General features: G+C 30.2%; 6 protein-coding genes across 9 annotated transcripts; 5 read left to right on the forward strand and 1 right to left on the reverse strand.

Moving 5' to 3' along the window:
- Positions 1 to 30: 30 nt before the first annotated feature.
- LOC124497533 (uroporphyrinogen-III synthase) lies at positions 31 to 1,069 on the forward strand. 2 transcript variants are annotated; one of them, XM_047061194.2, is made up of 2 exons: positions 61 to 195; positions 325 to 1,069. In XM_047061194.2, the coding sequence occupies exons 1-2, from the start codon at positions 67 to 69 to the stop codon at positions 1,033 to 1,035; spliced, it is 840 nt and encodes a 279-aa protein (XP_046917150.2). In that variant the 5' UTR covers positions 61 to 66; the 3' UTR covers positions 1,036 to 1,069. The 2 variants fall into 2 exon arrangements, with proteins under 2 accessions (XP_075590336.1, XP_046917150.2); XM_075734221.1 differs by having other exon boundaries at positions 31 to 1,069.
- Positions 174 to 1,471, forward strand: Sbat (LSMD1 domain-containing protein Sbat). The gene is made up of 3 exons (XM_075734224.1): positions 174 to 307; positions 1,091 to 1,271; positions 1,340 to 1,471. Exons 1-3 carry the CDS (start codon positions 260 to 262, stop codon positions 1,429 to 1,431), a joined length of 321 nt encoding a protein of 106 aa, XP_075590339.1. The 5' UTR covers positions 174 to 259; the 3' UTR covers positions 1,432 to 1,471.
- Positions 1,472 to 1,678: 207 nt separating this feature from the next.
- On the forward strand, positions 1,679 to 2,055 carry LOC142597817 (uncharacterized). Its single transcript, XM_075734225.1, has one exon. It carries the CDS (start codon positions 1,679 to 1,681, stop codon positions 1,928 to 1,930), a length of 252 nt encoding a protein of 83 aa, XP_075590340.1. The 3' UTR covers positions 1,931 to 2,055.
- A 153-nt stretch (positions 2,056 to 2,208) lies between these two features.
- mRpS30 (mitochondrial ribosomal protein S30) lies at positions 2,209 to 4,122 on the forward strand. The gene has a single exon (XM_047061174.2). The coding sequence runs from the start codon at positions 2,209 to 2,211 to the stop codon at positions 4,021 to 4,023; it is 1,815 nt and encodes a 604-aa protein (XP_046917130.2). The 3' UTR covers positions 4,024 to 4,122.
- Positions 4,045 to 5,612, reverse strand: LOC124497537 (ADP-ribosylation factor-like protein 15). Of its 3 annotated transcripts, XM_075734222.1 has the most exons (4): positions 5,583 to 5,612; positions 5,225 to 5,523; positions 4,839 to 5,151; positions 4,045 to 4,774 (listed from the first exon to the last, which is right to left on the reverse strand). In XM_075734222.1, exons 3-4 carry the CDS (start codon positions 4,941 to 4,943, stop codon positions 4,199 to 4,201), a joined length of 681 nt encoding a protein of 226 aa, XP_075590337.1. In that variant the 5' UTR covers positions 4,944 to 5,151; positions 5,225 to 5,523; positions 5,583 to 5,612; the 3' UTR covers positions 4,045 to 4,198. The 3 variants fall into 3 exon arrangements, with proteins under 3 accessions (XP_075590337.1, XP_075590338.1, XP_046917157.2); XM_075734223.1 differs by lacking the exon at positions 5,583 to 5,612 and having other exon boundaries at positions 5,225 to 5,556; XM_047061201.2 differs by lacking the exons at positions 5,225 to 5,523; positions 5,583 to 5,612 and having other exon boundaries at positions 4,839 to 5,183.
- Positions 5,613 to 8,776: 3,164 nt separating this feature from the next.
- On the forward strand, positions 8,777 to 13,713 carry LOC124497777 (uncharacterized). The gene is made up of 2 exons (XM_075734217.1): positions 8,777 to 10,798; positions 10,859 to 13,713. The coding sequence occupies exons 1-2, from the start codon at positions 9,505 to 9,507 to the stop codon at positions 11,434 to 11,436; spliced, it is 1,872 nt and encodes a 623-aa protein (XP_075590332.1). The 5' UTR covers positions 8,777 to 9,504; the 3' UTR covers positions 11,437 to 13,713.
- The last annotated feature ends 2,636 nt before the right edge of the window (positions 13,714 to 16,349 follow it).

Consider the following 16,349-nt stretch of genomic DNA (forward strand, 5'->3'; position numbering starts at 1 on the left):
TGTTTGATTGCAATCATCATCATCATCATCGCCAGTGCAGATTTTTATTCATAGATGGCGATTGAGATGTATCAGATTGAGTTTCTTTTTTCAAGTCTTGATATTTTGTTCTCCGTTTTGATTATTCGAATTAAAATTATGATGATGATGAATAACGATAATGATCATGATCATGATGATGGTGTTAATCAAAAGGTTCGTTTAGATAAAATGATCATTTTATTGGCTAAAAGTGATTCATCGGATAATAATAACAATAATGATGAATATTCATTGGAAATTGAACGTAAATTTAAACGATCGATTTGTACGTATTTTATTCAGCCAATACAATTTGATTTTATAAATATTGCCGAACTTGGTGAATTATTGTCCCATCCGAATCAATGGTCTGGTATTATATTGACTAGTAAACGTTGTATCGATGCTTTGATGATGTCTATTGAACCATCCAACAACAGACATTTATTGAAAGTGGTGCCATTTTTCACTGTTGGAACAGCAACACGTACTTATCTTTTGGACAAATTATCCATCGATTCAAAAGGTTATCATGCAGGAAATTCCGAAGATTTAGCCAGATTTATTGTTGAACAATACAAAACAAACGACAGCAACGATCATCGACCATTATTATATCCATGTAGCCGAATCAGAACCGATCCATTGATGAAAATATTGAACGAAAGCGATATTTCAGTACATGAAATTCATTGCTACAATACATTGGCCAACCAAAATCTTGATGATGATTTTCGTAAATTTAAAACATTTCTTTCAACATTAATCACGTCGGAAATGCAAATTGAAATTCCGATCGTATTTTTTAGTCCATCCGGTGTAGATAATCTTTATGATCATATTCAACGTTATCTTCACGATAATGAATCCTCTATTTTACTACGATACATAGCATTTGGCAGGCAAACAGCACAACGAATTGAATCGAAAAACATGAATGTTTGGTTTACAGTTTCCACACCGAATGCAAAATCATTAGCTGATGATTTATATCGAAAAATTTTCGACAAATAATTGATGTTTTTCCATTTCTTTTCTTTTTTTTCTGTCTTTTCTCCAATATATTTAGGAAACAAATACCAAAATTGTTGTTGATGAGAAAAGACCTGAACATAAAATAATGTTGGAAAAATGGTTGAATAAAAATTTTCGTATAAAATTATCGGATAATCGTATTATTGTTGGCATATTTCTTTGCACTGATTGTCATCAAAATATTATACTTGGTTCAAGTCTTGAATATCTTAATGGTAATCATCATATATGAATTGTTGAATTGAATTAAATTATTGATTCGTAATCACTATTATTATTATAGATGATGATGAAGATCCACGTGTACTTGGTCTGGCCATGGTACCAGGTAAACATATAATGTCCATTTGTGTTGATGAAATTATACCAAGTTGAATAAATTTCGAATAAATAAATAAAAAATTTTCACATTTCATTCTATTTGATCATAGTGCGCCATCTTTTGGTTTGTTTATTATTTAATGATTGTTTACATTTCTGTTTTTCACAACAATGACAAAAATGACCTAATTGAATTTTTTTTTTATTTTAATTTCAAAATCATCTTCTCCCAAGTTTAATTTTGTATCATTTCTTTCTTCTTTGTTTTTCATTTCCAAAAAAAAAAAGAAAACTTCACACAATGGATCCATCAATGAATCCGATTGAAAATGTTCATGGCAATGAGAATGATGTGTATACATTTTTCGATTCAATCAATCAAATGGCCAGCCTATTGAATACAGGCTTGAATGAAGAACAATTATCGATTATAATTGAATTATTAAACTATGGTGTCAATGCTGAACAATTGGCCAGATTAATTATACAGTTACGGAATAAAGCACAACATGATCATCAGATGATTAATTTTATGTTTGATAATCTTAATTAATTAATGTATATTTGCTTAAAACTTTTTCTTAATCCTGTCTTTGTTTTTGTGTGGGTGTGTCTGTAAAATCTTATCTGACAAAAACGTTTCCATTAATTATAATTAAAATAATTTTTTAAAAATAACCGTAAAAATTCATATTTTTTCCATACATTTAACGGGAAACTTTCTGCTCATCATTTTGTTGTCCACGTTTTTCGGGAAACATTCCCATGAAAATGGTCACATGTTATCATTATTTTTTCATACAAAAATAAAAAATTCAAATTCAATAAATCATGTTGATACCGGTTAATCGGCCATTATTACGATATATTATTTTGTCACAAAATTCTAATTATATTAATGTTGGTCGTTATGCTAATCGAACATTATCATCATCACCATCATCGGTTTCGAATGCACAGCAATCAAAATCAAATGAACAACCGATAAGTGATAATAGTGATTGGTTCAATGTTGAATCCGGTACCGATATTAATGAACGTGTAGTACCGAAACCGATTAGCTATCTACCGGATCATCTGCCACAATTACGTAAACGACAAAAACAGAAACCATGGTGGAAATTTCGTTATTTCGTTGATGTTAATACATTGCCCAATGAACAGCAAGAATATACAGAACAACCAGAATATCCACCAATATATGAACCAACAGCAGAAGGAAAACGAAAACAAATTCGTCTTGATTGGTATAATGCAATACGTCGATTACCAACAGCTGAACAAAAAATCTATGAAATAACTAAACATTATGGCCATTTAAGTCTTATGATTGATCCGGTAATGGCCACTTATAATGCATTACCGGCACAACAATTCATAACACGTACACATTTAATAAATGGATTACCAGAATCATATCGTTCAACCAATAATGATCGAAAAAATATTGAACATTTACGACAACAAATTCTGGCTATAATTGCTGGACGTTTGTTTGAAGCTAAATCTCGTATCGTATCGTTTGATTTTCGTAAAACATTACTGTCAACTATTGGCCGTAGTAGCCGTGCGAATGTAATACAATCATTAGCAGAAGATGATATCGTTGCCGATGTTATACAATTGTTGATTCAAAATAATAATTCAACCGAACGATTGGATCATCATCTTGATTTCACACCATTCGTCAGTACATCATGGTGGCTGGGTGATTATCCAATTCCATTTCGAAAATCACATTGGTTTCGTGATAATGAACGAATAAATCAATTGATCACTTATCGTGGTAATCATAGTGTTCATTGGCGAACAATGAATCCATTGCCATCGATTGTATCATTCGATGATCCATTATCGTGTACAAAAATTCCGGAATGTAATTATAATCTATTGAAATTAGGTGTCACATTACGTCGTCATAATATTATGTCATTGCCTGGATTTTGGCCTGATCGTTCCGGTGGTCATGATTTTCCATACTTATTGGCAATGAATTATGAATCATTAAGACAACGAAAACAACGATATGGTTTATCACAATGTATGGATGATCAAGATGTTGTCGATGGTATGGCAATCATATCAGCATTTAGTTGGTTAACCGGAATGGCTAATAATCTTGGTTTTACATTATATGATCGATTAACATATCCATTGGTTACAAATGTAATCATAACGGATGGACAACATTGGTCATTTTATGTTTATCAATTGAATAATCATTGTTTTCATGATGATCTTGTTGCCGATAATGAAAACGATGACAATCGTATTTGTAATCTATGCTGGTCAAGTGGTCAAATGCGTTTATTTGATTCATATGAAAATGGTAAACTTCAAAATGTCAACACTGCCGTATTGGATCTGTTGATTGATATGTTGAACATGAAAACTGTTGATAACCATTTATCACCATTAGAACTTCGGCCATATTTATCCATCGATAGCCGTCAACAACAACGTGAACGTGATGAATTAACATATAGTTTACGTAGGAAATTTGCCAATCAAATTGATACATTTGTTGCACGTCGTAAAAAAACTAATCTATGGGAAACGGTATATAAAAATCATAAAGAAGCATTTATCGATGTTAAACGTATACGACCGAAAATTGAAATGAAATATCCACCATTTTTTAAATGAAAAAAAAAACAACAACAAAAATTTACATAATTTTTTTAATAATTAATCTGATTATAATTGATGATGATGAAATTAATAAATAGAAACAACAACAACAAATGAATGAATGGATGATGATGAGAAATGTTTTGTTTTGTTTTCATTTTGGAATGTTTTTTTTTCGTTTCGTTTCGTTTCAAGGAAAGACATTTTTAATCAATACAATTAATGCTGCAAATGCATCCATTATGGATTTACGATCCAATGCTGAACAGCAGAAAATTTTCCATTTATGACCATTTAGTAATGGTTGAAAATATTGTTCAATCTGTTGTTCAGTACGTGCTTCTGGTCGATCTTTATGTGTACCGATAATCATACATGGACGGCCACGTAAACCAGGATTCATTAATATGGTACGTAATGTGTCCAATGATTGTTGCATTATTGTTTCATTGGATGCAATGTTCACTATGAACAGCAGTGCATGTTTATTTTCATAATAATTTGACCAAAATGTTTGTAAACGTTCAGAGCCACCTAATTCTTTTATACTCAACATAATACCATTTAATGGTAATGTTTTTATATTGAAACCTTCTGTTGGTTCAATTGTATCGACACCAATTTGTTCGCCAACCAATTGTGCTAATAATGTACTTTTACCAGAACCAGATAAACCTAAACAAAGTACTTGATATTGATGTTCATTTGTTGTTGTTGATGATGATGATAATAATTGTGGCTTATAGCATAGAATAAAATGCCAACACTAGTAAAAACAAAAAACAATTAATCGAAATGAGAACCCCAAAAAAAAATCATCAAAAATTTACCTTTCGAAGATTCGAACGACAAGCAACAAAACTACAATTGAATGCATTTCGAACACCAGACATTTCTTTTCTTCTACCGTTCGACACGCAACACAAAACATGCATATAGAAACATTTATCAACATCGATTAACTTCGATGATTCGTAGCCCCTCCAAAAAAAAAAAATATCCACAAACACCAAACGAACACTTTTCTTTTTTTCAACTACTCACTGAATATTATTATTCACTATAAAATCATTTTTTGTTTCATAACCACGTCGATAATGATGGGAAAAAAAGAGAGAAGAAAATTTGATAAGAAAAAAAATCCTAAAAAAACAAAAATGATGCCAATTATCAATCAAGAAAAATGCAAATAACAACAACAACAACAACAACATACTTGTATATACAACTATCTTCGAACGTTTCGTTTCGTTTTTTTTGGAACAGCACACTGTGTGTGTATGTGTGGTGTGTGTAAACTATATATAGCCAAGTTCCAAATTTCATTCTGCTGTTTCAATGATCATCATTTCATTTTTTGTGGAAATCGCATGATATATTTAGAGATGGAGAGAGAGAGGCAAACACGGTGGCTGATGGTGGTTATAGTGGTGGTCGATTCTTCTTCTTCTTTATCAATGTGAAAAAAGAAGGGATGGAGAATTTTTTTTCTTAGCTTCTGGATTCATTGAACATCTATCGAATGGAAAAAGAATGTTAACGGTTTTTTTTTCTTGTTTTTTACTTTGATATACCTGTATATTGCAATGATATATTCATTCATTGATTAATGGGAATGTGTGATCATCATCATTCATTCATTAATTTATATGATTTATAATTAGCTTCATTCATGTTTATTTATAAATTTTTTTTTCTAAATTTCATTTTGTTGTTGTTTTCAAAAAAAAATCTAGATTTTAATTCATATGATGACCACTAGATGCCGTCAGCGTGTAGCAAAAACCATGACGAATTTGAACAACGTTCGAATCGAATGTTTTTTTATTGTTTTGTTTTTTTTTTGATAAAAATTTTGTTTGTTGTTGCTTTAGTTCTGACCAGATGGATGATAAATATTCCATGAATATTCTGATTGGAATTGAATTGTATCGATTGTGTATGGGAATTATTTTTTTTATTCTTTGGCTACAAAAATCAATTTCACCAATTTTCAAACATTTTACCTTATCATTTGTCTCTTATCATGTGTTTGCAAGAACAAAAAGAAGCTAAAGAGAACAATAAAAATGTTCATTTCATTTCATTCTCTATTTGACCAAGGTCATTTTTTATAGTAAAAAGGTAAAATTATTTTTTTTTTTTAACAACAACAACAGTTCATATCAAATTGTTTGATTTTTTTTTATTATTATCAATATTTTACAACAGACTAAACAACAACAACAACCACCACTACTAAATTGAATTTTTAAATGGTCATTGGTTTTGGTGATTACTGAGAAGAAAACAAAATGAAATTTGGAATTGTCGTCCCTAATGACAAGAAGAATAACTATATAGCCAAATCGGATCATATATATGGAAAGAAGAAGAAGGAAAAAACTTTTCAGACTGTTATTGTTTTCGTTGTTGCCAACAATTTTGGTCATTGAATTTTGGACGAAAATTTTTTTTTCACCTTTGATTTCACTTGACATTAGGGCTTTAAATCAAATCAAATCCATCTATCCATCCATCAAATCAGCAGAGAGAAAAAAAAGCTCAAAGTTCATCTCATCTGTATATTCAAAAAAAATGTGTGTGTGTGTTGGTTACCATGGTATGGAAAAATGATTTTTTTTTTTTTTTTTGGTTTTGATAATAATTGCTTTCACGTTTTTTTTCTAGATGTCTTGATTTTTTTTTCATCAACAACGAACAACGACCAACAACAACAACAGCAACATACGTGATATTGGAAATATTTATTGGAACCAAATTTTGCGAATAATACAAGGTAAAAGAATTTTATTTTTCTTTTCAAAATTACGCATATTTTCATATGTGCACTCGAGCAAGCTAGGCCTTTTTGAAATTTTTCCCTACACACACGCACTTCTATATATTATGAATCAAACAACGAAAAAACGACTTGTTGCTTGTTGATTTTTTTTTTTGGTCTTTTTCTTGGTGGTGGTTGGTGGTGGATTTTTTTTCTTTTGTTAAAACACCACACACCACACACACATGTTTTCATTCATTCATCCAATTCACTATTTATTGATTATCAACAACAGCAACAACAACAAAAAATTGTATGGTATGTGTGTGTTAGCTGGACACTTGGTTGGTCATTATCATCATTATTTGGATGATGGTGGTGGTGGACGATTTAAATTTCATTGTATATGTGTGTGTGTGTGCGTGGGGGGGAGGTAGGGAAAAGTTTAAAAAAAAAATTTTCTGATCATCATCATCATCATCACTATACATTGGCTACTGTATCAAAAGTTCAAGGTTGAATTCTTCACTATTTCATTCATTTTTTGATAGCCATAGGTCATCTCATCGATTGATTGTTCTCTTATAACAAACAAACAAACAAACGAACGATGAAGAAAAAAAGAAAAAAAAACGAAATCAAGTTAAAGAAGAAACTTTTCATTTTTATTTCTTAAAGAAAATAGATCGCGACCCTTGGCCTTTGGCCGTGTGTTTGTTTGTGTGAACAATATTTTTTTTTCTTCACTTGGTAAAATTTATACAACATGTGATGAACAAAGACAAAAAAAATTATAAAATATAAACACATGAATGCCCGATAGGCAAATTTTGGTGGTGGTGGTGGCGTTAGTGGTGTGTGTGTGTGTGTGTGTGGAAATAAGGTCAAATCAAATCAACAAAAAACAAAACAAAACAATTAGCCCATTTTATTGGATCAACAACAATCGATAAAAATCCAATGAAAATGATGAAGATCAAACCTGTGAATAATAAATATTCACACACACACACACAAATACTGTACGCGTGAGGTCCGTGTGTTTTATCGATCATCAGTAGTTCTAATATACATAACACATACATCGGCAGGGATTCTCTCTGTTTCTCCCTCTCTCTCTCTCTCTCTCTCTCTCTCTCTCTCTCTCTCTCATTCATTTCATGTTAATCAGTAAAGAACTATTGGGAAAAAAAATATTCAATGAATCGCGATCATCGATAAAATGAAAATCAGAATTTTTTTTCTGAATGGAAAAGAACGAAAAATTTTTTTTTCAATATCTCTGTGTGTGTGTGTGTGTGTGTGTGTTGAAATGGACAAACAAAACAGACAGAAAGATAAGATAAGATAAGATATAATGTGGCCTTTAGGTTATGTTCATTTGATAGAGGTCTATAGGTCAGTAATAATAATAATAATAATATCAGGTTGTGAAAATCCGGTTGAAGGTAATGGTTTCATTTTTTTTTGTGAAAATCTGGTTTCACAATTTTCATCGTTTTCGTTTTCGTTTTCGAGAAAAAAATCAATTTATCCACTTACGTAAATGAAATATTACATAATCATCATTTGTTTCAATCAGAAAAAAAATTGGGTACCCCCAGTGAATTGAAAACGAAAAAAAAAAAATGAAAATTCTGAAAATGAATAATAAAAAAAAAATCACCACTACCCGAGCCGAGGGGTAATAATTGTAGCCGTTGTAGTAGCATTGTCGAATTATAACATTCACATAATTCTTTTGTGTCTTGTTTGTTAGTGTGTGTAGGAGGGTATCCTTCTGTTTTCTATTCATTTTTTTTTCGTTTATAAAATACAGCAGGGTATTGCACGTACACACACACGACAAGGAGGAGGAGTAGAACAAAAGATGAAAAAAAATAAAACTTTTTTTCCTACAACTAATTTCAATGCTGCTAGCAGTGGATTATTACCACTTCCTAACATATTCATATTGTGTGCAAAAAAAAAACACGCGCATTTTCATTTCAAAGTTTCAATTGTGTTCGATCTGCTTGTATTTTTTGCCGTTGGTCGTTTGTTCGTTTGTTTTTTTTTTTTAATTCATTTTCACATTCGTGTTCTCGTTGTCGTTGGATTTTGTTATTTTTTTTTTGTGTGTGATTGGCGGTTGTTTTATGCTTTTTTTTGTTCTTGTTCTCTTGCATACAGCATAGAAATTTTTTTTTTTTTTTTGTTTCTCATCCATCATCAACGAAAATCCAGCACCAAAAATATAATAAAAATACCACGATTTCTATATTCTTCATTTTGGCGTTTTTCATTTGTTTCTTCTGTTCTGTGTAGCTGGCGATCATTGGCATATGTGAAACACACACACACACACACACAAATATTGGATGTCGTTGTGCTCTTATCATCATCATCATCATCGTAGTAGTCGTCTTGGTATTCATAATCATTGTTGGTAATGATGATGATGATGATGATGAATCAACGAAATAACAACGAGAAGCAATAACCAAAACGGCTGCTTAAAAACATTATCGACGCAAGTACCAACATAATATATATTGGCAACAAACAAACAAAGAAAAAAAAATCCGGTCCCAAAGACCCGGACAGATAAGAAATACAACGGCAAACGAATTCATACCGGATTCTTGATTCATAATCATCACATCACGACGACAACTAAACAACGATTCTGGATTCTAATTGAAACAAAAGTACAAAATTTCTTATTACCGTAACCCACACACGAAATAAAAATGCCGGCTAGTCTTTTATGCGATTTTGCCGATATAATTTCGTCATCATCACCATCGTCAACGTCAATGATTGGAAATAATAATAATTTTAGCAATTTGAATGGCTTCTTTGGAACCAACAGTGATCAACAACAACATCAACGTAATAATAATAATAATAATAATGATTTAGTAAATGAATTTAATCAATGGTTACAAATGTCTGATCAACAACAATCGAATAATAATCAAATATCATTACGATCATCACCACCATCATCATCATCATCGACAGCAGTTAATTCATTATTAAATGCATTGAATAATATTAACAATAATAATGGTAATCATCATCATCAAAATGATCTATTAAATCATCATCATCATCATCATAATGATCAACATCAACAACAAATGATGTTTAAAGCAGCAGCTATTGCCACAACAACAACAGTAACGGGAAATTCGACAATAATGGCAACAACAAAACGTAGCCAGAATACAACGGAATGTGTTCCAGTACCATCATCGGAACATGTTGCCGAAATTGTTGGCCGACAAGGATGTAAAATAAAAGCATTACGTGCAAAAACCAATACTTATATAAAAACACCGGTACGTGGTGAAGAACCAGTATTTGTTGTTACTGGCCGTAAAGAAGATGTTAATGCTGCAAAACGTGAAATATTATCGGCTGCTGAACATTTTAGCCAAATACGTGCACAACGTAAAAATAATCCCGGAAATATGGGACCGGCACCAAATGCCCATTTACCTGGCCACATTACCATACAGGTACGTGTACCGTATCGTGTTGTAGGTCTTGTTGTTGGACCAAAAGGTGCAACTATCAAAAGAATTCAACAACAAACCAATACATATATTATAACACCATCAAGAGAAAAAGATCCAGTATTCGAAGTAACCGGATTACCGGATGATGTTGATACGGCACGTAAAGAAATTGAAGCACATATTGCCATACGTACTGGTGGTATAATTGATTCAACAACCAGATCTATTGGTACACCGGATGAAACAACAACAAGTAGTGGAACAAATGGAACAAATTCAGATTTTTCCAATTCACCATTACTTTCATCATTTGATAATCTATTCATATCGGCATTGACCAATAATAATAATAATCATAATAAATGTAATGATTTTTTCATGTCAACAACAACATCGACAACAATGGCTACAACAAAAATGTCTACTAGTTCAACATCATCATCATTTTTGAATCATTCACCATCATCGATTGCTAAATTGATTGGTAATAATAATTCAATAATGCAGCAGCAGCAACAACAACAACAACAGCAGCAGCCATCATCATTATCAACGACATCTTCATCTTCATCTGCTTCATCATCATCATATAAAAGTCAAACATTTAAAGAACTTTGTTCAATTTTTCATATGAATGGTGATCATCATCATAATTCATCATTATCAACATCACCACCAAATTCATTAACATCATCTGGCCAAACAACAACTAGTAATGGATCATATGATATTGATGAAGGTATTGGTGATGATTCACCAACATCATTTGATCATTTATTGGCCACTAATATTAATAATAATAATAATAATAATACGTTTACATCATTTAATTCATTTCAATCAATGTGGCCATCATCATCATCATCATCAAATGAATCATCAACAACATCATCAACAAGAAATGGTTCATTTCAATTAATTGATGATTATAATAATCATCATCATGCAACATCATTAGGCAATAATAATAATGAAACATCATCATTAATGATGGTTATGGATCAACAACGTCGTTCAAGTTTAGAATCAAATATTCCAATCAACAATAATAATAATAATAATAATCATTTATCATTAGCTACAATGACTACATCATCATCACCATTATCTTCTTTATCTATATCCGGTATATCAAATATTGGTTCTTCCATTATATAATAATAATAATAATAACAATGTGTGTATGTATTTGTAATGTTTACGTTGTTTGTGTATGTGTGTGTGGTGTGTTTATTTTTCAAATTTTTTTTTCATAATATTTCACCAGTATTCCAAAAGAAAGAAATAGAAAAATATGAACATTGATGACTGCCAATATTTTCAATGAAATCAACACATTTTTTTTTTAATAAACATCTATATATCTACTTATTTTTTTTCCACCGCCAACCCAAACTTTTCACCAGTACCAGAAATTTTTCCCAAATTTTTTTTTCTTTTGATCCATATATAAACATTTATATTGTTTTGTTGTTTTTTTTTTATTTTGTTGCAACACATATCTAACAATAATAATGATGATGATGATGATGATGATGATATAAGATGAGACATTCACAAAAGACATGACAACTCATCCATCTATCTATCCATCCATCCAAAATGTAAACTTTTAGCTTCCACAAACAAACAAACAAACAAACAAAAAAAAAAAATAACGAACGAACGAACAGAATTCAGAAATTTTTTTTTATCATCATCAGAGTTTTATATATATTTAATAATTTAAGAAAAAGAATGATTATTTAACAGATTATTATTATTATTTTAAAGAAAAAGTAATAGATTCATTATTGATTGATTGATTTATATATTCATCATCATGATTATCATAAGATTTACAATTCGTGTTCATATAATATATACAAATAAAAACACAAACAAAAATCATATATACACACACAGACACACAATTATCTATCTTTTTTATTTTGATTTGATTTGATTGATTATTATTAATTATGATGATTATCGATTGTTCTTTTGCTGCTTTTTTTCTGTCTCGAATGTTCCAAATGTTCCAGATTTTTTTTCTTCATCTTTTTTTATATCGTATTTAATCTAATTGATTTTTTTTTTGTCTTTTATATATTTTTTTATTTGTTTTTTTTTTCTTTTCAAATCCCATACACACACACACACACACACACATACACAGAGATATACAGAATCCAACATGAAACAAACAAAAGAATACCTACAGAATCTCATTGTCAAACATTATTTTTTTTCTGTTCATTTTCTTTTTTTTCACTTTTAAATTGATCTTTATGAATACCTATTATTACCTAGAGCGACAAATTTATGAAATATTAGTTATCAGCAAAGACAAAACAAACAAACAAACAAAAGATGATGTTGAGTTTTACCTTTATCTAATCTAATAATAATAATATCTCAATATGTGTTCAATTCGTTTTTTTTTCATTATATATTGATATTGATTGATTGATTGATAAATTATGATGATTATTTAGCATCTTTAAGTGATGATTATTTTTTCTTCTGTTCGTTTTCAGTTTTTGTTTTTTTTTTTGATTTTTTTCTTTCTATCTCACTAAAACACAGCAGCCAAACACACACACATATATCACTCACTGACTTTTTTTTCAAATTTCTGATCTCACACCCATTGATCTGATTGATATTACAAAATTAAATGTACAACAACAACAATTAACCGATATATAAATAGTGATTGATCCATTATCCATTATTATTATTAATCCACCAAACAAACAAATTGAATTTCCATAATTTATAATAATAGATTACAACGACGACACTTACAAATCATGTGCTTATTTGATATGAAAAATTTCTTCTTTTTTTTTTGATATTTCTAAATCTGTAATAAATTAACAAAAAAAAAAAAAAAATTCTACGACAAATTAAGCAATCAACAACACACACCCACACAAACATATGCAACAATGTTTTTAAATGTCACCGGAAAAGTACAAAAAAAAAAAAAAAAATTTTTTTCTCGTTTAGAAATTGTGTCGAAATAGCCATCGATGCGATCCATTTAGTACAAGAAGATTATTAAGAAGATGGTCGTTTTTTTCTCCCCCCCCCCAGTGTGTGTGTGTACGTGTTAATTGAACATTTAGCTAATGAATATATTCTGAATGTGGTGCCAAAATAAAACAGAATTTTTTTTCTCTCTTCTTTTTGCAACAACAACAACAACAAAAAAATTTTCAATCAAAAATTTCAAATTGTCAAATTCACACCTACACACACATATATACAATACAATCTCTCTCTCTCTATATATAAATATATAAAAATATTGGATTTATATTTTTTATTTCGTGTTATATTCTTTTACAACATTTATTTATATTCAATAATAATTATTATATATTAATTGATGATCGATAATCGATTGATTGATTGATTGATAAAAAAAAAATTTTTTCTACAAATCCACAACACACACACACAACACTTTGAAAAACAGTTTCTGTCTTTTTTTTTGAAATTTTCATTTTTAGTTTACGTTTTTTTTTCTACATGTGACAAACACACCCACACCTCATGTATCGCAAAATTCAAAAATTTTTTTCTACTTCTTTTTTTTTGATGTTCCAAAAAAACACACAATACACAACAGCGACAACAACCAAATTTTCAATCAATCAAATCAAATCGAATCGACCACATGATATATTTATATATATCGATTATATATAATCACAATAATAAACTCAATATATACACACACACACATACACATATGTCGTAATTTCGAAAAAAAAATTTTTTTTGGCTTCTACTTTTTAAAACTTTAAAAACTACCAGTTTTACAATTTATAAATAAATAAATTAAAAAAAATTTTAAAATTTTAAAATTCGTTTGCCACCACCACCACCACCATCGTCATTGTCAAAAAATGTCAGAAAAAACAGTGATGTGCATGATGGTGTGTGTGTGTGTGTGGTTTGTACTGAATGAATGAATGAATTTGTTGGCCATAATCTGGTTGGATGCACTGGATGGATGGAGGGTTTTTTTTTGTTCGTTTGCAGCTGTGTTGTTGCTTGATGTGTAAACTGAAAACTAGTCGACCTTCCATTCGGCCATCCACATTCAAGTTTTTTTTGTTTGTTCATAAAGAAAAACCTGATGATGATGATAATCAATTCACCATTGTTCAAACATTATTTTCACATAAGAATCCTAGTTCAATTTTCACTTTCAATTTTATCTTTTTTTTTAAAGATTTTCATTTGTTTTTGTTGTTGTTGTTGTCGTCGTTTTTTTTCTGAATTTCTAGGTGATTTGGTCATCATCATCATCATCATCAAGTACGATGAACTAGTTTTTTTTGCTGTTGTTGTTGTTGTTATTATTGCCTGGTATGTTGTGTGTCTGGTTCTGTCAGTCGGTCGATTGGTCGGCCGACCAACCAACCAACCAACCAACCAGCTAACCATAGTCTGACCTTTTATCATACAGACAAAACAAAACAAAACAAAAAAAAACGCATTCAATTAAGGTCATCATTATGGTGATGATGAATTTTTGTCTTTAAAAAAAAAATTTTTTAAAGAAAAATATTTCATATGTGTAAGGGTTGTGTTTCTTTGCTAGTTGTTTTTATTTCATTCAAAAAAAAACGATGTGTGTGTGAAGAATAAGTGATGTGAATGAATGAATGACTGGCTAAGAATGGCTTTCATGGTTAGCCAATGATGATAATGACATCCGGTTGACAACAACAACAACAACAACCATTGATGATGATGACGATGAAAGTAAAAGTGACATCTGTGTGTGTGGTATTCACAGACTTTTTCTTTTGTTTTAATTTTTTTTTTTTTTTTTTGCTTGAAAATTTCTAAATTTGGATGATTCCATTATGTTTTTTTTCTCTCTTTCGTGATCCAACATTATTATCAAGTTGGGATCAAGAATTTTTTTTTTTTTGTTGCAAAAATCAAGCATCGAATGAAACCAACGATCCAGCAAAAAAGCAATGCAAAAAAAGGTCATAGACCTCGAGAATTTTTTTTTTTTTGCTGGTTTTGTTCTCGACAACGAAATCTTGTGGATCTGCTGCTGCTGCTGCTGCTGCTATATATATGGTGAATGAAAAATGGAATTTGGAATTTGTTTCGATGTAATATATACTATATAGATGGATGGACCAAAAAAAAAAAAAAAATGAAAAAAATCTGATATTTTTGGATCAAACGTGATGTGTTTTGTGTGTGTGTGTGTGTGTGGGTGGGAGTTATTTAGCCAAAAACAAGCGATAAAAGGGAGAGAAATTTTTCTTTCTTTCACATGAAATGATTCGAAATTCATCATCATCATCATCATCATATCGATAGTATCGATTATAATAAAATCGAACGTTTTATTTTGTTTTGTTGTCGTTATTATTTTTTTTCCAATAAAGTTCATTCATCCAAAAATGTTTTTTTTTCTTGGGAAATTGTCTCGACTTTCTATTTTTGTGTGTGTGTGGAATAAATTATAGGAAATGATGATGAAGATGACGATGATGATGATGGTGATGCTAAGAAAGTTTCGAATATTTGCACACGAAACAGGAAATCAAACTTTGTTTAAACCTCGTTTTTTTTTTGCTTTACATTTCAACTTTCATGGAATTATCATGGCGCATGTCATTTGGGTCGATCCAAAAAAAAAAAAACGCGAATGACCTGAATGACCGAACGACCGACCAACCTTCTGATCATCATCATCATCATCATCATCCATTCCTTTGGATGATGATATTTTTTCGTATATTATGAAAGAAAAATTTCAACACACACACACACTAAACACATGCGTATATGAAAAGTTTTATTGGAAAAAAAATCAACGGGAAGTAAAACCAAAAACTTTCAACACACACACCGGATATTCAATCGAAATCCAAGAATTTTAGAATCTTCATTTATTTTGTTGTTGTTGTTATTGTTCATCATCTTATTGATCTGTTGTTGTTGTTGTTGTTTATGGATAGCATGAATAAGAATATTCCATTAGTTGAATTTTGAAGAAAAATTCTGGTAATAATAATCATCATCATTATCAATAATAACCATGA

This window comes from Dermatophagoides farinae, chromosome 9 (genome assembly GCF_024713945.1).
Source record: "Dermatophagoides farinae isolate YC_2012a chromosome 9, ASM2471394v1, whole genome shotgun sequence".
NCBI lineage: Eukaryota > Metazoa > Arthropoda > Arachnida > Sarcoptiformes > Pyroglyphidae > Dermatophagoides > Dermatophagoides farinae.